The following is a 17,639-nucleotide window of genomic DNA, read 5'->3' as shown; positions in this document are numbered from 1 at the left end:
CGAAGAACAAAAAAAAGAAAAACAAGTGAAAACCATGAAAAACAAAAAAAACAAGTGTAATATAAAGAAAACTGGAATTATAACGAAGAAAAGGGAAAAACAAAAAATGGTTAAAAATAAAAAAATAAAGGGAAAATAAAAGAAAAATGAAAAATGAAAAATGGGAGAAAACCGGAGCAGAGCAAACCTATAGTGAGCGAGTCCTACGCTAATTCGCCGGCCCGCGCGTGTTGTGCCTAAGGCAAGAGCAGCTTCTACCTCGCTATAAGCGAGATATAGCTCTTGCGGAAAAACATTAGTTAACTATGAGAAGTCACGACTCAGGAGGGATACGCCACGAGAGAGGCCGACATGGTGAAAAAAAGCAGAAAAGAAGAGAACAAAAAGTTTCTCTCACCCGTGAGAGTGGTTGCTTGCCAGCCCGTTTGGGGCCTTGGACCATAGGTGAGGATCCAGCCTCGTCGTCGATGCTGCTCACCCGTCTCGTCGTCACTGGGTTGCAGCTCCGCATGCTCGTGGTCGCAACACCCGGTCGCCGTGTCCCAACAAAAAGACAAATTTCAGGAAAGAAAATCTCCAATAGTCGCCAGTCGCTGCACAAAACTTACGGGTCCCACTAAAATTTATCAGCGGTTCTAGCAAAAAAAAAGATGCATCCACATCGTCGGCCGCGGCAAAAAATATCGTCAGCAAGGGGTGAGGAATCGGTGGTCTCGGTTAGAAGGTAGTTCGTCAGCACCAGCCTCCTGGAGAACATTAGCCAGATAACATTTTCGGTTTCTTTTGTCACCACGGGGATTATTGGATTTGACCTCCAGGAGCCGCTGCGCCTGGCAGCGCGAGAGAAGCTTGGCGCCAACGTAAACCCAAAACGACCGAAGCAAAGCAAAAGCCAAGAGCAGATCCGTGGTGGGCACAAACTTGGAGAGAACGTAACCACGGCACGTGCAGCTTGCGCTGCGTATTATAAGAGGAGTTCACCTCACCTAGCCACAACCTCCATCACCGGAACATCTTGACCAACTGCGCGCACCTCATCGGCCGCGCGCACGCCCAGTAAACCCTACCCTACTCGCCGGCGACAGAGGTTTTCGCGAGCTCATGCGACAATGGCGTCCCGTAAGTCCCCCTCCGATCCTGCCTGCTTTGTTAGGTTTCCTCTTTTTCTTAAAACAAAAATTGATCAATGTGATGATGCTTTGGTTTGGTGTCTCTCTGCTGCAGGCCTCGAGTTTGAGAACTCGTGCAAGGTCGGGGTGTTCGCGAGGCTCACCAACGCCTACTGCCTCGTCCTGGCCGGTGGGGCGGGGAATTTCACCAGGTTGGTTGTCCTCGACTCGGTCTGTCATGGTTAATCGCGACCCCTGGTGGCCTCTTCTCTTCTAATTGGTCCTCTCGTTGTCCTGTGGTTGCAGTGTGTTTGAGGCCGAGCTCGCCTACACCGTCCCAGTGGTCAAGGCATCCATCGGCGGCATGAGGATCCTCGGGACATTGTGCGTGGGCAACAAGAACGGCCTTCTTCTACCACACACCACCAACGACCAAGGTAAGAAAGAAAGAGGTCCTTCCTTGTCCAGTGAGTCAGCAGTGACCTGACCTGGCATGGGTTTCAAATGCCTGCCATAGAGCTCCAGCACCTCAAGAATAGCCTGCCTGATGAGGTGGTCGTCCAGTGTCGACGAGCGGCTCTCCGCCCTCGGCAAGTGCATTGCTTGCAACGACCACGTGGCTCTCACAAACCCAGATCTCACCAGGGAAACCGAGGAGATCATCTCGGACGTTCTTGGGGTGGAAGTGTTCAGGCAGACCATCGCAGGGAGCATCCTGGTTGGCAGCTCCTGCGCCTTCTCCAACAAAGTGGGACTTGTACGCTACGCTCCTCATCACACCCACACTAGCTACCTACGATTCAACCTCACTGCTTGATTTCTGAAACTCGTCGACCTGACTGTTCGTGTGTGTAGGTTCACCACACACGTCGGTGGAGGACCTGGACGAGCTGTCGACGCTGCTGCAGGTGCCCCTCGTCGTCGGCACCGTCAACCGGGGGAGCGAGGGCATTGCGGCCGACATGGTGGTCAACGATTGGGCGGCCTTCTGCGGTTCCGACACCATGGCGACCGAGCTCTCAGTGGTGGAGAGCGTCTTCAGGCTGAGGGACGCCCGGCCGGGGGCATTGGGCGCAGACGTGAGGAAATCCTTGGTTGAAAGCTACTCCCTCCGTTTCAAAATAGATGACTCAACTTTGTACTAACTTTAGTACAAAGTTGAGTCATCTATTTTGGAACGGAGGGAGTACTTTTTTAGGGGAATTTTGCCTTGGGGGTGTTAGCCATGAATATTGTGAAATACTTCTTCCGCTTCAAAATAGATGACTCAACTTTGTACTAACTTTACGGAGGGAGTAGTACTTTTAAGCTCGTGATAAGACTTTCAAGTAGCAAGGATGGAGGGTTTATCTCTAAAGACCTGAGTTATAAACAAAAATGAGGGGCACACATGACAATGCAATTTGCGAGTCCTACAGTTCTTTTTTTCAGCTCAAGGCCTCTTGATATGACATGTATCTCAATTGTCAATCCTATAGTATAGGGAAAGAGATAGAAAGAGAAGTCACTTGATTCATAAGATACGAAATGTGAAGGATTGACTCCTATCCTACACAGAAATAGAAATACATAGGAATAAGAATCCATTCCTACAAACTTAGTGCTGCAAAGAAAAAGTTTCTGCAAAATTCCTATCCTTTAGAATCCCTACAGAATTGCTCTAAACCCAAGTAAAGTTGGCCTAAAGTTTTCTTCATAGGTTGTTCCAAAGGAACGTTGCAGATTAGACAAGACCACTACACTTTATTATAAGAAATTCCAGGAACAAACTTCAATGTCCACATCCATCATACGAGCATCAGTACAGAATTCCCACAAAAAGCAATTTAAGGCACCCATCAGTCCTTCAAAAATTGCTGGTAAAATAGGGAATATTTACAAGGAAACAAGTAGAAAGAGACATAATTTGAAGATCAACATAAATAAGAATCTAGGGCAGCAGCTCGATATCTATTCCTGGCAGAAAATTCAGTAGTGCATGAGCACCCAAGTGCAAAACAAACACTAGTGGTTCGTTACATGACCAAAACATTATTATCTCAATCATATACTTTAGCAGAAACCCGGAAGCAGTTGCATGGCAACGGGATGAACCTAACGGTATTCCAGATCCTACTCGAGCATATCAGATAATGTCTTCTTCTTGTTGAATGGATCGGTAGCAGCAAGTAAAGACGCGATGACACTGTTGGGGAAAATGTTATCAGCCTTCATCCTCTCTCTAAATCCATAAACAGGAGTCTTTGCATGCACGTATGCATTTAGAAGCAACTGGTACTGCCTAACCCTCCCATTATAACCCATCTGCCGCAACTGGTCAAACACCTTCTCTGAATTGTGGATGTCCCCTTTCTTTGAATAAGTATCAAGCAACATGAGATATGAGCTGTACTGAGGCTTCATCTTGTTACTTTTAGACAGCTTGTGCAGTATAGATTCAGCTTTGTCCACCTCTCCAGCGCCCACATAGAGCTTCACCAGCGAATCAATTGTTGAGATGCCTAGTCTGCAACCATCCTCATCCATGCGCTTTGCTAGCTCCTTACCCTTCTCGAAAAGGTTTTGATCAGCATACACCTTCATCAAAGCATTGTAGAATTTGGAGGAGAGTGTTTTCCATGTCGCAAACATATCCTCAAAGACTTTCTCCGCCCGTTCAACGTCTCCAAGCCTACCAAAAGATTCTATAGCAGACAAGCACTCATCTAGACGAGGATTGGCCTCGCAAACCTGCCACATCCGCTCAACATCATCCTTCTTTCCAAGAAAAGCATATAAAGGTAATAAAATCTTGCAGGCATTGCGGTTTCCTTTGATATCACCACCCTCCATTGACTCCAAAATTGCTTCAGCTTTCTCGCGGTGACCAGCAAATATGTAGTGCTTTGCAATTGTTGCTTGAAACAGAAGATCTGGCTCAACACCTTCTGCTTGCATCGACTCAACAACTTTTTCCATACCTGCAATATCTCTTATAGCACCTTTGGTGTCCACAAGGAGCTTATAAGTGAAGAGTGATGGTTTCACATTCTCCTTTTCCATTTTCGCGAGAACATCAGCAATCTTCTTCTTGTCCACCCTTTTGTACAGTAGCAGAAGCTGATTGATAGCAAATACTGTAACTGGGAACCCAAGATCCTTCATCTTATTGAAGACTTCCTCTGACTTCTTCACATTTGCTTCAGACACACAATTAGCTAAAAGAGTTCTGTATACAATCTCACCCCTATGAGATATAGGAATGCTATCTATATACTTTTCAGCTTTGTAAACACCATGAACTTTAGCTACCAAATCAAGGCGCGAAGCATAATCACGTTCTCCTAGATCAATTACTTTGGAATCTTCAAGCCACTCCAGGAGCTGCGTAAAAGTGATTGAATTATCTTATCTTTCATGTAATAAGACAAACATGCTGGAATAAGCGACTACAATGAGAACAGTCATGTATTCTCATGATACTATAGAGACAAGTAGTAAAGAAATTAAACAGGTGGCGATTGACACGGCAAAAGGCTATATAAGGAACATGTTTAATTTTTAAAGAATGTTAATTCCACTGTATAGCTATGAAAAAACAAATAATATGCGTTCTATAAATGGTTTGAAGAACAAAAAAGGACTTGAGGTTGTACAAATGCATCCAGTAAAAAGGTAATTTTGACTTCATTTTGATTTAAGCCAGAGATTGCTTGCATGTCTATCCATAATATGAGCAGCGTGTAAAAAAAATAAGAATTCACAATCATGGGAAAACAGAGAGAAAAGTTATACAGGGCAAAAGTTAAACACCTGCAATGCTTTGAAGTAGAACTTCCGCTTCCTAAGGTTCATAATGACATAAAAGATATCACTTCTATCAAATGTATTGCCACCATCAAGCCATTTCTTCAGTGTTCCAGAGACACCATTCCTTGGAGCTTCCAACATCACCTTGAGAAGGGGGCACTGGGAGGCCTTCTTCATTGGCTCCTTGTCAGGTTTTGTATCAGCATCATCTCCCAACAAGCCAATTCCATCAACAGCATCATCATCAGAACTCTCTTCAGATGGCAACTCCACATCCTTTTTATCAGCTTCTGGTGGAACCTCCAGATCAGAAAACCCGTCCTCCAAGTCATCCACCTTGTCACCAGAATTTGCACCGGTCTGAGAAGAGAAACTCCTACTCCACGTGGACCAGCCAGATGAGAACGGTAACCGGCAGGCTGGTGGCTTTGGTGTACTGCAGCAACACGATTTCTGGCAGCCCTGCTCACAGTGTTGTTCTGCATTCTTAGCATCAGCACTCAGAAGTACGTCAAGGCTTGCGCAACCCCGGACACTTGCAACTTGGCGGGCACTGACCCTGAATCAGAAGCAAAAAATGTCGGCTAAACCAGTTAACAGAATTAAATTGTGTATGCAACACAAGATACATGTTGTATAGTCCTGAGCAAGGCAGTGACAGGCAGATAAGATAGGTATAAGCGGTTCATTTAATGATAGGTGGGCACATAATTGGACATCAATCAAGTAAAAGAAAGGACAGGTATGGTTCTTCAATCAAGCATCAGAAAGGACAAAAAGGAAACGGGGAAATGCCAGGTACGTGGACATCCAACGGCATCGTGAGGAAGCAGGGTGTCAGGGTGAGAACTGCGATTTCCGACTACAGAACAGATCAAGGAATAAATGAACCCAACGACGGTGCGAGCTTTCCACCCCCCATCACCTGGGGATGCTATTATCAACTGGGGATCGCGCTAGTACGGCACGGGGAATCAAATCAAAGGAATCTATAGGAAGAAGAGATTTAACTGGCGTCGCCAAGACACGACGAAATATACTGAGCTAATGGAACAGATCACGCGTCAGACTGTCCGCTGAAGCCACTGACCCATCATCCGGACAAGAGCATCTGAGTCCCTAGAGGGGGGCGGGGAAGGGCCGTACCTGAGGGGGTTGGCGGCTCTGCGGAGCGCCCACATGTCTGCGGCACGGGAGATTGCTGGGCCGCGGTGGCCTGAGGCGTTGGTGAAAGGGGAGGCGGCGGCGCGGGGAAGGGGAACGCAGCAAGGGGGGGTGGGGAGGGAGGCGGCTAAAACCCTAGAGGAAGACGGGCTGCCTTTTGGGGGCTGGGAGAGGGAAACCTAAAACCCTAGCCACCCGCGAGAAGAGGGGAATGGATGGGATAGAGGCGCGGTTCGGCGAGGAGAGTTTAGATATTTTTCCGGGGCGCTAGCCGGAGAAATTACACTTTTCTGCTTTTTTTTTTAAACACGGTACAGACACAAGCGCTCATATACATACGCATACACTCACCCCTATGAACGTACACACGCACACCTCATCTCGATGAGCACCTCCGAAAACTGAGCCGGCATATTCATCTTGAAATTTACGAAGTCACCGTAGGCACCTCGTCGTCGACGGGAACTCCTCCTCCCACTGAATGTGCATCACCGGAAATCCTAAAATAAATCTAGAAATAAATGCGAGCCCAGGATTTGAACCTTGATGGGCTGGGATATTCATAAACACAATAATACGGTTCTTATATACATAAAAATATGTAACAAATACGGTCCTATCTACGGTCACCTCGATCGGTCGGTTGCTCTAGTGTCGCAACGTGGCGCGGCGTTTTGCGGAAACCCCCTCACATTTTTGGAAACCAACACGTGCTCCGGTTTGGCACCACCACTCCTCTCTCTCGTCGCTCTTTGTCCCGTGGCCTCCCTCCTCGTCTCTGTCACCCTCGTCTCTCTCTCTCTCTAATCCCTAACCAACCAACGGTTGGAAATATGCCCTAGAGGCAATAATAAAATGGTTACTATCATATTTTCCATTCATGATAAATGTTCATTATTCATACTAGAATAGTATTGACCAGAAACATAAATACATGTGTGAATACGTAAACTATACCGTGTCCCCTAGTAAGCCTCTACTAGACTAGCTCGTTCATCAAAGATGGTTAAGGTTTCCTAACTATGGACATGAGTTGTCATTTGATAACAGGATCACATCATTAGGACAATGATGTGGTGGACAAGACCCAACCGTGAGCTTAGCATAAGATCGTATCACTTAGTTTATTTGATATAGTTTTCTTCATGTCAAGTATCAGTTCTTTATACCATGAGATCATGCCACTCCCGGATGCCGGCGAAATACTTTGTGTGCTATCAAACATCACTTCATAACTGGGTGATCATAAAGGTGCTCTACAGGTGTGACGTCCCCGATTCAATCGTACACTAATCATGCACGCAAACGTATACGATCAAGATCAGAGACTCACGGGAAGATATCACAACACAACTCTAAAAACATAAATAAGTCATACAAGCATCATAATACAAGCCAGGGGCCTCGAGGGCTCGAATAGAAGTGCATGATCATAGACGAGTCAGCGGAAGCAACAATATTTGAGTACAGACATAAGTAAACAAGTTTGACTTAAGAAGGCTAGCACAAACTGGGATACAGATCGAAAGAGGCACATGCCTCCTGCCTGGGATCCTCCTAACTACTCCTCGTCATCGTCAGCAGCCTGCACGTAGTAGTAGGCACCTCCAGTGTAGTAGTCGTCATCGACGGTGGCGTCTGGCTCCTGGGCTCCAACGTCTGGTTGCGGCATCCGAGAAAAAGAGGAAAACGGGGGAAAAGAGGAAGCAAAGCAACCGTGAGTACTCATCCAAAGTACTCGCAAGCAAGGAGCTACACTACATATGCATGGGTATATATGTAAGGAGGCAATATCAGTGGACTGGACTACAGAATGCCAGAATAAGAGGGGGATAGCTAGTCATATCGAAGACTACGCTTCTAGCAGCCTCCGTCTTGCAGCATGTAGAAGAGAGTAGATTGAAGTCCTCCAAGTAGCATCGCATAGCATAATCCTACCCGGCGATCCTCCCCTCGTCGCCCTGTGGAAAAGCGATCACCGAGTTGTCTGTGGAACTTGTCTGGGTGTGTTTTATTAAGTATCCAGTTCTAGTTGTCATAAGGTCAAGGTACAACTCCGCGTCGTCCTTTTACCGAGGGACACAGCTATTCGAATAGATAAACTTCCCTGCAGGGGTGCACCACATTTCCCAACACGCTCAATCCCATTTGGCCAGACACACTTTCCTGGGTCATGCCCGGCCTCGGATGATCAACACATCATAGCCCCACCTAGGCACAACAGAGAGGTCAGCACGCCGGTCTAAATCCTATGCGCGCAAGGGTCTGGGCCCATCGCCCATTGCACACCTGCACGTTGCGAGGGCGGCCGGAAGCAGACCTAGCCCCTAATACAAGAGCAGGCGTTCTAGTCCAATCCGGCGTGCGCCGCTCCGTCGCTGACGTCAAGAAGGCTTCGGCTGATACCACGACGTCGAGTGCCCATATCTTTCCCGCGTAGTTGGTTAGTGCGTACAGGCCAGTGGCCAGACTCAGATCAAATACCAAGATCTCGTTAAGCGTGTTATTTTGAAGTAACCGTGGATGCCGACCAGGGCCAGGCCCACCTCTCGCCTAGGTGGCCTCGACCTGTCCCGTCGCTCCGCCACATAGGAACAGTCGGGGGCCGTCGGGAACCCAGGCCCACCTCTACCGGGATGGAGCCACCTGTCCTTTCAGCCCCCACATCGGAATCACTTGCGGGTACTCAACGAGCCAACCCGACTTTAGTCACCATCTGTATAGTATGTATATATGCATAGTATATACCCATGATCACCTCCCAAGTGATCACGGCCCGATAGTATAGCATGGCAGACTGACAAGAATGTAGGGCCAATGATGATAAACTAGCATCCTATACTAAGCATTTAGGATTGCGGGTAAGGTATCAACGACTGTAGCAACAATGACAGGCTATGCAACAGAATAGGAGTAACCGAACAGTAACATGCTACACTACTCTAATGCAAGTAGTATAGAGAAGGATAGGCGATATCTGGTGATCAAGGGGGGGCTTGCCTGGTTGCTTTGGCAAGGAGAGGTCGTCAACTCCGTAGTCGTACTGGGTAGCAGCGGCGTCGGTCTCGTAGTATATCGGAGAGAAGAGGGGGAAGAAACAATAAATACAGTGCAAACATAAGCAAGACGATGCAAGACATGACAAAGAGCGGTGCTAGGTGTGCCCTAACGCGGTAGTAGGTGATACCAGCGAAAGGGGGAAACATCCCGGAAAGTATCCTCGGTGTTTCGCGTTTTTGGACAGGTGAATCGGAGGGGGAAAGTCGAGTGTTCGCTATGCTAGGGATGTGTGGCGGACGAACGGGTTGCGTATTTGGATTTGTCTCGTCGTTCTAAGCAACTTTCATGTACAAAGTTTTTCCATCCGAGTTACGGATTATTTTATATTAATTTTTAAAGTTTTAATTCAATTTTGGAATTAATAGATTTTAATTAATTAGAAAAGGTAATTATTGGGTCAGTGTGACATCAGCATGATGTCAGCAGGTCTACAGGTTGACTAGGTCAACCCTAGCACGCGGGGCCCATTCGTCATAGTCTCAAGTTAATTAAACAGGGTTAATTAGTTTAACTAAGTGATTAGGTTAATTAATTTTAATTAGATTAGTTAAATAGGATTGATTAACTTAATTAACTAACTAACTAATTAATTACTAATTTATTTATTTTAACTCTTCTTTTTATTTAAAATTCGCTCTAGTGGGGGCTTGTCATTTGGCCAGGGGGGCATATCGGGCGCGGGCGCTAACGGGCGCGGGTTAACGGGGGGTGGAGCGGAGCAAAGCCACGAGGCTCATGGGCGCGAGCGCCGGCGGCCAGGGGCTGCGCGGGCGGCGACCCGAGCAGGGCTGGGGCAACAGCACCATAGCAGACAGCGAGGCGGCCAAGCAGCGCCATGGCGCGGGCGCGGCCATGCCACCGTGGGGGAGGGGGTTCGGCACGACGAGGAGCGAATGGCTGTGGGCAAGGGAGCGCGAGACGCGGCCGGTGCGGCGCGGAGCGCGATCGGGCAGGGACGGCCGCGTGCGGGTGGTTGCGGATGGGGGCTCGCGGGGAGCGTGTCCGACGGGTTGCAGAGGGTCGTAGGGGGGGTCGCCGGGCGCTGTGAGCGCGTGCGCATGCGGAGAACGGCAACCGCGACTACAGGGAGAGAGGAAGAGGCCAGGGGCCTCACCGTGGGTCCGTAGGGCAAAGGCAGTGGGCTCGGGGAGGTCCGGCGAGGCCGATCGACGACAGGGGCGAGGTGGTGGCGACGGCGATCCGGGGAAGGGAACGGCTAGATCCGCGCGAGGCAGGGGGTCCCGAGCTCTGATGCGTCTACGTAGTCGATGAAGACAGCGAAGGCGGTGCTCCCGGCACAGTCTGAGGCGGCGGGAAGGACATCGGGCGCGAGGGCGACGGGGTCGGGGTGCCGTTGCTTCGATCCAGAATGGTGGGGGTGGGGGAACGAGGGGGGAGTGGGGTAGCGGTTTTTAGGGTTTCAGGGGGGCAAGGGGGCCATATAGGCCAGGGGAGGTGCGGTGTGGGCCGGCCTGGTCGGCTGAGCCGACTGGGCCACGAGGCCCTATGGGGGAGGGGGCCTTTTGTTTTTATTTATTTATTTGTTTTTGTTTACAGTTTTGCCTTTTCTTTTTATTTAATTCTCCTTTCCATTTTACTAAAATTTTGCTTTTATAGAATACAAAAGTTGTACCTAAAAGAGCATTAATAATTATGCCACTACCATAGTTAGCTTCGAACTAAAACAAAATAGTTTGTAACGGTTTATTATTTTAACATCATTTAAATAATTGTTTTTGCTACTGTTTTAATCATTTTAGAGTATTTAAGCATCTTAATAAAATGTGGTTTCTCCATCATAATTACCTATGCAATATTTGGTACAACCTGAACATTTTTGTTTTAAGGTTTGAAAACTTTTATTGTTCGTTTGATTTTTAATTTGGACTCGAACCGGTTTCGAACTAACGGGAGATTAGCAAGAGTAATTGATGTGACATGGCACCATTAGCAGAGGTTCACGGTAGCTTAAGTATCCGGGCGTCACAATTCTCCTCCACTACAAGAAATCTCGTTCCGAGATTTAAGCGGTGGAGTAAGGGGGGAAAGGTGCTCGTAGCGAAAAACCTAACGAGTCTTCTCGGTCTTGGCTGCCCTTTCGAAGAGGTTGATCCCTTTCGTTGATGTCTTCATTTCTCTGCTTCAAGTCATCGTGATGAAGTCGGCATTCTTTCTTCGGGAATTCCATCGTACTTACGAAAGAATAAAGTGGTGGGTATTCCGGGAGAATAGACCTCTACAAGGTTGATTATCTGGTCGATAACATCTGGGAAGGTGGCGGAAAGTAGCTCTCGAATTGAAACTTAAGAAAATATCGAGAGCAATGTAAAGAGGTATCATGGGAAGTTTCGAGCGGTCAGGCAATTGTTTGTTGCCTGAAGCGGAGTGTGAAAGGGATTCAGAGCAATGAAGAAAAATGTTGCATCCGATACCGGAATGAAATATGGCAGGGAAATTAGCTCGTGAATTACATACGAAGCCAAGCATAAGGGATAACTTTGGCAACAGGGGGTGTATAAGAGAGTCAGGTTTCGATCCTGTGGAACTGTGGGTTATGGGCCCATCATGTGGGTTAAAAGTAGAAGGAACGGTGACATCTTGCACAATCATGATAGCAAGGCATGTCGGAGAACAAACTGTCAGTTATGTCGGCAACAACGTCGGTACCAAGGGCGAGGGACGAAGAGAACCATTTTCCCGCTCGTTGAACGAGGCAGACCAATAGTCAAAGTTCTCGTCCATCGGTGGTTACCGGAATGTCATCAACAATAGTAACAGGGTCTTACTGACCGCGTGGTACAACAAGGTGCTTACGTAAACAGGGAATTATCACTGCTAAGTTAAGTCAGATTGCAATAAAGGTTTAAACAAAACAATGGAAAGGAAAATGTGTTTAAACACATATTTTTGGGGTATATCCTTTCCAAGGACAAGCGGAGCATGATATTCATGACAGGATAGAAAGCAGAAAACCCTTTAGGTAAGGGGAGAGAAATATCATGACATTACCCATACAACGGTGTTTGGGTAATTGAGCAGGAAACATTTAGCATTGGGCTTCAAATGTCCTTGTTGAAAATCGGGGTACCATAGACATGCTTCGAGATAGCGTTGACATGGTCATCAGGTGAAGATCAGACTTTGGAAACACAAAGGATCCATCAGGAGCAACTTATAAAATAAGTCTTTCAATTTCCTCCAGGAAGAATGGTTATCCTTGCAAAAGAAATTATAATGATAGGTCCTCTAGCCAGGAAGGGTGCTAGGCATGATATCATCTTACCGGGTCATCTAAGAACCATCATCATAACTCCTGGAAAGTTGTCCCAACCATCATATCTGACCGAGATTCAGATCCTATTGGTGTCATGATACCTCAGACTCAGGATGTCCTAGAAGAAAAGGTGCAACACAAATAGACGAAATGACATGCAAGATTCTCGGGAAATGAACTGTGGGAGCGGGTTCCTGAAACAATAGTTCATCGAGAATTCCAAACGGATGGATTTCCACAATAATGTGAACAAGATGACACTTGTCAATTCAAATGATATAATGTTGTATGCTCTAGGAAATCATACACCATCAATCATTAGTTAAAAGGTGTGTCCGAAATATGACCTTAGGCAGCAAGATCAATGTTAGAGTGATGATTCAATAACCAACGGTCTAAGAGCGAACTGTCGATCGTTAACTTCAAAGCAATAGGGTTGCTAGAAGTACAGAACTCAAACAACAACGTTAGCATATTGGTATCCTGGTTAAAAACAACATGGGGACCAAGGAAGAATGGTGATGGTGAGAAGTATCACCATACCGAGAATTTCTAAGAGGTGGAGCAATCCCCACAACATTCTCGACAGAAAAGACAGTATTACTTCAAGGTAGAACATAATACAAGCTGGAAGGCATGTTGCATCCATAACATAAACAAGTTTGTGATAAAAGGAAGGTAAGGACGTTGCCGATGGTAACTCAAATTACCAAGGGACAAGGATGGCACTTATAATCATGAATTCGATTGATATCTTCGAAGGAGTCTAAATGTTGATGATGATCACGACAAATTTTGTGAGAGGCTACATGAAGAAGCAATCGAACAATGACTGCGTCGAGCAAAGGACTGATGCAACGAAAGATTATTGGAACCACAGATACGATACAAACTCGGAATCAAGATTGTTGTTCGAGGTAAAACAATAAGACGGGGAATTCGAATAAACTTAGCTCATCGTCGAAAGTTGTGCTCTGGGAGTAAGGAACATGTAGCATAGTTAAAATCGGCATGATAACGATATAGCCAAGCAAGCCAGGAATGACATGGTCGAGTACAACCCCGTGAGTACAGGAGATTTCTAAGAGTTGTATAATCATGGTGCGAAGCCGGTTTAGTTATCAGTGTCCTTGAGTGACTAACAACTCGGAACCAGGAAACATTGGAATCGATGAGGAGTAATACTTGATGAAGGCTCATAATAAGCAACATGGTTCGGTGATATCATCAAGATACCAGAGGGTATTACTCGGAGGTAGAGAAAAATAGAGGGTTGACAAGTGTATTGATCTTCAAAAGACAAGTACTTTAACTTGTCCGAGAGAAGGAATCAAGGAATATCAATATGGCTGAAACCATAGTTGCAAGGGGTCCAATTCAAAGACACTGAAAGAATTATCCAACTGATTAAAAGTTTTGCAAGAAGCTTCCATGATAAGTTCCACATCAGGTCCATGGGCATGAACACTAAGTTCAAGGTCGACTCCCACTTCTTCAATGCATAACCTTCCATTCACTTCTCATGTTTCAAAAATGACATTAGTTGTTGAAAGTTTTACCTGGTGCAATACCAGATAAGTATGACCCGTGAAATCTTATGGGTTCAAACTGAATAGGGAAGGCATTGGTTCAACCCATCGGGGCATCTTAGGAACATATACCACAAACTTAAAGAGTAAATAACACAAGCTCGAAGGTAGAGCATGGTTGACAAAAGGAGAGGATACAATTTACCAAAGGCATTATGTATCAGGGAAGAATTCACAAGGTGATTAAATATGAGGGCACTGTCGGATAATAATCCAACAAAGGATCTGGTGGTCCGCAAGGGATCTGACGTGAGTATCAATGTCAACCAGAAGAAGTAATGCAAGGGCTTCAGATTATAGAAATACATGGATAACTTCGATGATTAAATACAAAGGAATTATTATTTCCAAATCAAGGAATCAGAAGCATAGGCTCTGATCAAAAGATAAATAAGTTGATTAGTCATAGATCGACAATCAATCAAGGTTTGATTTGCTGAACCAACTCATGTCCGAAGTGACGTCTGAGGCTAGAAGAACAAATTCTAGGGTCTGATTGAGGATTGCGAGCATTTGCAACATACTGAATCAACAGACTCAATGATAATGACAAAGGATGCCAATAAGATTACCAGACTTATGGGATTAATCATAATGAAAACAAGCAAGAAATTCCAGAGCAATAGGTTGCTGAGGATTTCCGGTAGATCGAATGGTATTTTGAAGACTTTGTGAAACATACGGACAACTGGCTATGAGCGGATATTCGGTAAGTGCGAGGAATTATCCGTAGGGGATGTGGCAGAGAACTGCAAGGCAGTGACACAAATGGTTGTCGGAACAATAGAGAGAATTTCAAGGTATCTTGTAGTAACAAGATCAACGGGCAATGATTATACGATGGCAAGTGTATGTAGTTATCCATAGGGATTTATCAGTGGCAGGGAATTGCAAAAGCAACGCGCACAAAGTCTCGAGAGGATATCGGAGAGTATCTTCGAGATCTTCTGGTGCAGTCGGCGATCATCTTGACTGAAGGGGCTCTCCGAGAGAAAGTGTTTTCGAGAACCTAAAGTTAGATTTTAGTAAAATTCATTTAACCCGAATAGAAGAGAGATCAGAGTCCCATGGGCCGCACAACCATATTAGTAAAAGTTTTGCAATGACTAGACTCAACTTCGGCCAAGGAGTTTGGAAGAGGGATTCCTACAGGCAGTCGGCTCTGATACCAACTTGTGACGCCCCCGACTCAATCGTACACTAGTCATGCACGCAAACGTGTACGATCAAGATCAGGGACTCACGGGAAGATATCACAACACAACTCTAAAAACATAAATAAGTCATACAAGCATCATAATACAAGCCAGGGGCCTCGAGGGCTCGAATACAAGTGCTCGATCATAGACGAGTCAGCGGAAGCAACAATATCCGAGTACAGACATAAGTAAACAAGTTTGCCTTAAGAAGGCTAGCACAAACTGGGATACAAATCGAAAGAGGCACAGGCCTCCTGCCTGGGATCCTCCTAACTACTCCTGGTCGTTGTCAGCAGCCTACACGTAGTAGTAGGCACCTCCAGTGTAGTAGTTGTCATTGACGGTGTCGTCTGGCTCCTGGGCTCCAACGTCTGGCTGCGGCATCCGAGAAAAAGAGGAAAATGGGGGGAAAAGGAAGCAAAGCAACCGTGAGTACTCATCCAAAGTACTCGCAAGCAAGGAGCTACACTACATATGCATGGGTATATGTGTAAGGAGGCAATATCAGTGGACTGAACTGCAGAATGCCAGAATAAGAGGGGGATAGCTAGTCCTATCAAAGACTACGCTTCTGGCAGCCTTCGTCTTGCAACATGTAGAAGAGAGTAGATTGAAGTCCTCCAAGTAGCATCACATAGCATAATCCTACCCGGCGATCCTCCCCTCGTCGCCCTGTGGAAAAGCGATCACCGGGTTGTCCGTGGAACTTGTCTGGGTGTGTTTTATTAAGTATCCAGTTCTAGTTGTCATAAGGTCAAGGTACAACTCCGGGTCATCCTTTTACCGAGGGACACGGCTATTCGAATAGATAAACTTCCCTGCAGGGGTGCACCACTTTTCCCAACATGCTCGATCCCATTTGGCCGGACACACTTTCCCGGATCATGCCCGGCCTCGGAAGATCAACACGTGCAGCCCCACCTAGGCACAACAGAGAGGTCAGCACGCCGGTCTAAATCCTATGCGCGCAGGGGTCTGGGCCTATCGCCCGTTGCACACCTGCATGTTGCGAGGGCGGCCGGAAGCAGACCTAGCCCCCTAATACGAGAGCAAGCATTTCAGTCCAATCCAGCATGCGCCGCTCCGGCGCTGACGTCAAGAAGGCCTCGGCTGATACCACGACGTCGAGTGCCCATATATTTCCCGCGTAGTTGGTTAGTGCGTATAGGCCAGTGGCCAGACTCAGATCAAATATCAAGATCTCGTTAAGCGTGTTATTTTGAAGTAACCGCGGATGCCGACCAGGCCCAGGCCCACCTCTCGCCTAGGTGGTCTCAACCTGCCCTGTCGCTTCGCCACATAGGAATAGTCGGGGGCCGTCGGGAACCCAGGCCCACCTCTACCGGGATGGAGCCACCTCTCCTTTCAGCCCCCACATCGGAATCACTTGCGGGTACTCAACGAGCCAACCCGACTTTAGTCACCATCTGTATAGTATGTATATATGTATAGTATATACCCGTGATCACCTCCCAAGTGATCACGGCCCGATAGTATAGCAAGGCAGGCTGACAAGAATGTAGGGCCAATGATAATAAACTAGCATCCTATACTAAGCATTTAGGATTGCGGGTAAGGTATCAACGACTATAGCAACAATGACACGCTATGCAATAGAATAGGAGTAACCGAACAGTAACATGCTACACTACTCTAATGCAAGCAGTATAGAGAAGAATAGGCGATATCTGGTGATCAAGGGGGGGGCTTGCCTGGTTGCTTTGGCAAGGAGAGGTCGTCAACTCCGTAGTCGTACTGGGTAGCAACGGCGTCGGTCTCGTAGTATACCGGAGAGAAGAAGGGGAAGAAACAATAAATACAGTGCAAACATAAGCAAGACGACGTAAGACATGATAAAGAGCGGTGCTAGGTGTGCCCTAACGCGGTAGTAGGTGATACCGGTGAAAGGGGGAAACATCCGGGAAAGTATCCCCGGTGTTTCGCGTTTTTGGACAGGTGAATCGGAGGGGGAAAGTTGTGTGTTCGCTATGCTAGGGATGTGTGGCGGATGAACAGGCTGCGTATTCGGATTCGTCTCGTCGTTCTGAGCAACTTTCATGTACAAAGTTTTTCCATCCGAGTTACGGATTATTTTATATTAGTTTTTAAAGTTTTAATTCAATTTTCGAATTAATAGATTTTAATTAATTATAAAAGGTAATTATTGGGTCAGTGTGACATCAGCATGATGTCAGCAGGTCTACAGGTTGACTAGGTCAATCCTAGCACGTGGGGCCCATTCGTCATAGTCTCAGGTTAATTAAACAGGGTTAATTAGTTTAACTAAGTGATTAGGTTAATTAATTTTAATTAGATTAGTTAAATAGGATTGATTAACTTAATTAACTAACTAATTAATTAATTACTAACTTATTTATTTTAACTCTTCTTTTTATTTAAAATTCGTTCTGGGAGGGGGGTGTCATTTGGCCAGGGGGGCTTATCGGGCGCGGGC

At 46.4% G+C, this 17,639-nt stretch overlaps 1 protein-coding gene and 1 pseudogene across 1 annotated transcript; one reads left to right on the top strand and one right to left on the bottom strand.

The window, feature by feature from the left end:
• Positions 1–938: 938 nt before the first annotated feature.
• LOC123069720 (eukaryotic translation initiation factor 6-2-like) lies at positions 939–2,511 on the top strand (annotated as a pseudogene).
• A 517-nt stretch (positions 2,512–3,028) lies between these two features.
• On the bottom strand, positions 3,029–6,279 carry LOC123069719 (pentatricopeptide repeat-containing protein At1g80270, mitochondrial). The gene is made up of 3 exons (XM_044492660.1): positions 6,045–6,279; positions 4,902–5,457; positions 3,029–4,472 (listed from the first exon to the last, which is right to left on the bottom strand). Exons 1-3 carry the CDS (start codon positions 6,077–6,079, stop codon positions 3,222–3,224), a joined length of 1,842 nt encoding a protein of 613 aa, XP_044348595.1. The 5' UTR covers positions 6,080–6,279; the 3' UTR covers positions 3,029–3,221.
• Between the last annotated feature and the right edge of the window lie 11,360 nt (positions 6,280–17,639).

Source organism: Triticum aestivum, chromosome 3B (genome assembly GCF_018294505.1).
Source record: "Triticum aestivum cultivar Chinese Spring chromosome 3B, IWGSC CS RefSeq v2.1, whole genome shotgun sequence".
Classification (NCBI taxonomy): domain Eukaryota; kingdom Viridiplantae; phylum Streptophyta; class Magnoliopsida; order Poales; family Poaceae; genus Triticum; species Triticum aestivum.
The sequence above is the reverse complement of the archived record's forward strand: the minus strand, read 5'-3'. Positions and strand labels throughout refer to the sequence as shown.